At 41.4% G+C, this 4,254-nt stretch overlaps 1 protein-coding gene across 1 annotated transcript in view; it reads right to left on the bottom strand.

Moving 5' to 3' along the window:
• The window catches only part of ZCCHC9 (zinc finger, CCHC domain containing 9), a gene marked incomplete at its 5' end in the record, with an annotated part of 5,529 nt that extends 1,283 nt beyond the window's left edge, over positions 1-4,246 (bottom strand). Inside the window, 4 exons of the mRNA XM_010014304.1 lie at positions 1,534-1,602; positions 2,641-2,733; positions 2,987-3,137; positions 4,211-4,246. Coding sequence (XP_010012606.1) covers positions 1,534-1,602; positions 2,641-2,733; positions 2,987-3,137; positions 4,211-4,246 — 349 coding nt within the window. The remainder of the gene's footprint in view (positions 1-1,533; positions 1,603-2,640; positions 2,734-2,986; positions 3,138-4,210) is intronic.
• Between the last annotated feature and the right edge of the window lie 8 nt (positions 4,247-4,254).

A 4,254-nucleotide genomic window follows, 5' to 3' on the forward strand; every position in this document is an offset into this window, starting at 1 on the left:
CAGCATCTCTGTGGCCTCCTCTGGACTCGCTCCAACAGCTCCATGTCCCTCTTGTGTTGTTGCCCCAGAGCTGGATCAGGACTGCAGGGGGGGTTTCCCCAGAGCACAGCAGAGGGGGAGAATCCCCTCCCTCAACCTGCTGCTCACGCTCTGGGGGTGCAGCCCAGCACACAGGGGGTTTCTGGGCTCAAGAGCATACTGAAGCTGGGTCATGGGGAGCTTCTGTCACCCAAAACTCCCAGTTCTTCTCCCCAGGGCTTCTCCATCAAGCCTGCCCCAGTCTGTCTTTGTGCTTGGGATTGCCCAGACCCATGTGCAGGACTTTGCACTTGGCTTAGATGAAATTCATGACATTCACACTGGCGTACCTCTCCAGCCTGTCCAGGTCCACGGATAGGTCCACCCAAAGAAACCACAAGCCATAGTGGCTAAACCTGACAGCTACCAGCTATCCTCCTGTAGTCTAAAAGTACTTTGCATGATGCAAACTGATTTCAAAGAATATTAAAACTCTTACCAATGGTGTTGCAGTTTCAACTAATTCAACTATTTTTAACTAGTTTTGAAACATCAGGATAAAGACAAAGATGTCCCTTGGGAAATTAAACAGCAGCTGTCAGTCTTCATTATGGACATAAAGCTTCTCAAGAAAAAGCAGGCAAAAATGTGGATCAGATAAAAAAATGGCTGAAGCATAGGCCTCTATTGCCAACATAAATATCTTAAATAAATTCCACAAAAGTAGCATATTATTAACCCCAAGGTTCTATAAGCCATGCAGACACAGAATAAAAATGCACGAATGTGTCAGCACTTCAGTAACAGAATCATTCTTCAAACACTTGTTTGATGCTCTTGCCTTAACATTTTTTTTTTCGTTTATAATGTATTTTTTCCACCCACAGGTAGAATCATGGAATCACAGAATGGTTTGGGTTGGAAAGGAACTTAAGATCATCTAGTTCCAACCCCCCTGCATGGGTAGGGACGCCTCACACTAGACTGTATCACACAAGGCTCTGTCCAACCTGGTGAATCCAGCTGGACAGATCTCCTACCTCCTCCTTCTCTCCTGTCTTGAGTGACTTGAACACTTGCCTGCACACACAGCTTCTGCAGGCTGCCAGTCCCAACACCCTGCAACTGACGCTATAGTCAATTCTACCACTTCACACAGAAATCATCAGAAGCAGTTTTGTTCTACAGCTGCTAAGTTATGAACAGCAGCAAAAATGCTGGCTAACAAGTACACATTGCACTTATCTTCAGAATTATCTTCTACCATATTATCTTCAGAAACCTACAAGCTGGCTGTTTTTATCACAGAAAGTTCGAGTCATGCATTTCAACTTAATGCTTAATGCCTCCACATACCCCTCAACAGAAGCACTCATCCCAAAGGAAGATCACCTCTGCTTTTTGCAAGTTCTCCTCTCAAACCCATCTTCTCCTGACTGAAGGCAGCAAAAGCAGTAGATAAATGTACTCAGCTGTGCACTCAGACTCTGTTCTGTACACTCCCCTGCATCTCACCTCCATTCTGTTTTACTGGACAGTCTTTTCGGAAGTGCTCCACAGAACCACAAAGTTTGCAGCCACCACCTGTTAAGAGAGAAAGTTGTTATTCATCTGGGGATAAAAAACTAATAACAGACAACAAGAATACCCAAACACAAAGAACATGCCTCCTACATTGTTTTGCTCTTGTATGTGTATTGAAAAAATCTACTTATCTGTAGTCACAACCTGCAAAGAAGATATGGCAATGTCCTTATGGACAGGTCTGTGCTCCTTGGCAACATAACATCATGGAGCAGATACACAGCCAGCTTTGGAAGCCTGAAAACACAGCTTCCTTTGTCTGTGCCTCTGACAGACAGAGCTGTCTGCAATCAAACTGCACTGTAAAGCACCACATACTGACTATTTCTGATTTGTTGAAGCTTTCATTTTGAGTATGAATTCTGCTGAAATACTCCAACTGCTGAAATATGAAATACAAAATCTATAAAGTCTATAAAAGTAATTTTATGTTTCATAGATATAAACCAAACATTGAAAGTAAAGTGACTGCACTGTAAGATCACTCTTTTGAGTTTGCCAGGCCTCAAGTTTGTACTGGGAGACAGAATGCTTTGTTTTAGTGCCAACAAAGAAACCAGGCAGAGCAGAATCTGAGTGAAATCCACACTTAGATCACATTTCTCATTAAAGTCACTTAAACTGAAGATGTCCTCTTTCTAGATAGAGCCATTGTTTTGAGCAAACACCTCCCAGAATCTTAAACTATAGCATGACGGTATGTTTTTAACACATTCTTTGGTATATGTACATTTAAATACACACTGACTACACACATACAGCCTATTATGATTTTGTTTCTTTGTGTGCCTCTTGGTATTGCAAGCACAAGTAAGTTCTCATACTTAAAAGAGTATGAGAACTTAAGCTTACAATTAAACCAGAAATCCCTAGATAATCAATATTAACACTGCATTCCCCAGGACCAATCAGCTTTTACCAAGAGTAAAGATAGGCAGATATTCCTTTTAGCCACATCCTCATTCACTTACAATGTTACCTTGTTCCACATCAGCTAAATATGAAAAACGTGTTTTGGTTTTAGATCAGTACACTCACCTTCAGCATATAAACCTTTGGGATTATCTGGACATGACCTTGACAGATGCCCCATCTCACCACAGATGAAACATTTTGCATATGGAAATGGCCCTGCAAAATCCCATACAGTTTATGATCCACATTAAAAATTTTGTAAAGTCCAGACACTACAATGACAGTGTTTTACTATACTACAAACACTATACTCTTACACTGATAGGTTCATTTTTATACTAACCTATCTCCTGAGAACAGTAAAGTTACTAAAACACGAAGATTGCATGTCAGTAGTTAAAAAAAAAAAAACAACCAAAAAACCCAAACCCAAAGTATCTCAAAAACCCCACATATTTCTGAGACATACCAATTGCTGGATCTATCTTTGCTTTGCATTTGCTGATGTCGTGCTCTGTGGATCCACATCGGTAACAGATTCCTGTACCCATATCTTGACTTTCAAGTACTGCAGGACAATCAGCAACACCATGGCCAGGTTCTCTACAGTGGAAACATACCTTTGAAAATAAAAATTAAGTTGTATGCATTTCCATAGACAGTTCACACAGCAAAACACAGCACTTAAGAAGTGACACTGCTAAAGAATTCACTCCTATTATCTGATTATCACTCAGTAAACTTGTACTAGACCACTATTTTTCTTGGCTGAAACTTTGAGAGTAGTATCAGATACTTACCTCTAGTGTTGAGATTTGACGTTACTCTATCATAAAAAGACAAGATTCTGTGCATGGCATCCAAAGACCTGAGAATCGCAGTCTAACAGGGCGTTCCAGCTCTTTAGAAGGCAAACATACCAAGGGATTTTATCCTTATGGAAAAATAGCTAGACTAAGATATTGTACCCTACCACAAAGTAACTGTCACTAGTTTATGTCATTAGAACACACTATACGGGTACTCTTCTCCTTTTACCAACAACACACCATACAGGGTATTCACTCATTGACAACCGAGTGCCCTAAAAAAACGATGATGCTTGATTTTGACTATAGTTCCCCAAGCTCCGAAGTACTGCTGCAGCAAGTGCTTAACAAATTTAATCTCTGTTGCACCAGTGCTATTATTTATTCACAAAAAGATTAAGATATCTCAGACTACCATTAAACCTCTTTACTATGATTACATTCAGTGCAAGTTTATGCTGAATGCCTAAGTTTGTTGTGCTTTCAGTCAGTCTTACTAGTCTGCTGGAGATAGCACTCCAATTCTCAAGCAGAAGAAAGAGGCCCCCAAACAACAGAAAGATTGTACCAATGAATTACACATGGAAATGCTCCGAATTAGTTTCAGGAGACAAGAGGGGCTGAGAATTCATCACAGCATAAGTATGAACGGGAAGAGCCACGACAAAGGCTAGGAGTTAAGCTGAAACTCATCCTCATTAACTTGAAATGTCACTTAGCACACGCTGTGCTTCTAGCAGGGAAGCCACTCGGCCTCCTCACGAACCACCCCTGGCACTGCCAACAGAGAATCTGGAACCTGCGTTTCCCACAGAGACCTTTCCCCAAGTCCCTAACAAGCTGCCGCGGGGAGACAAACACCTGTGGCTGCAAACAGAACACACCATGGCATTCTTCTTCATTTCTTGCCTCTTCAGCCTCCTCCCCT

Source organism: Nestor notabilis, unplaced genomic scaffold, assembly GCF_000696875.1.
Source record: "Nestor notabilis isolate BGI_N333 unplaced genomic scaffold, ASM69687v1 scaffold11405, whole genome shotgun sequence".
NCBI lineage: Eukaryota > Metazoa > Chordata > Aves > Psittaciformes > Psittacidae > Nestor > Nestor notabilis.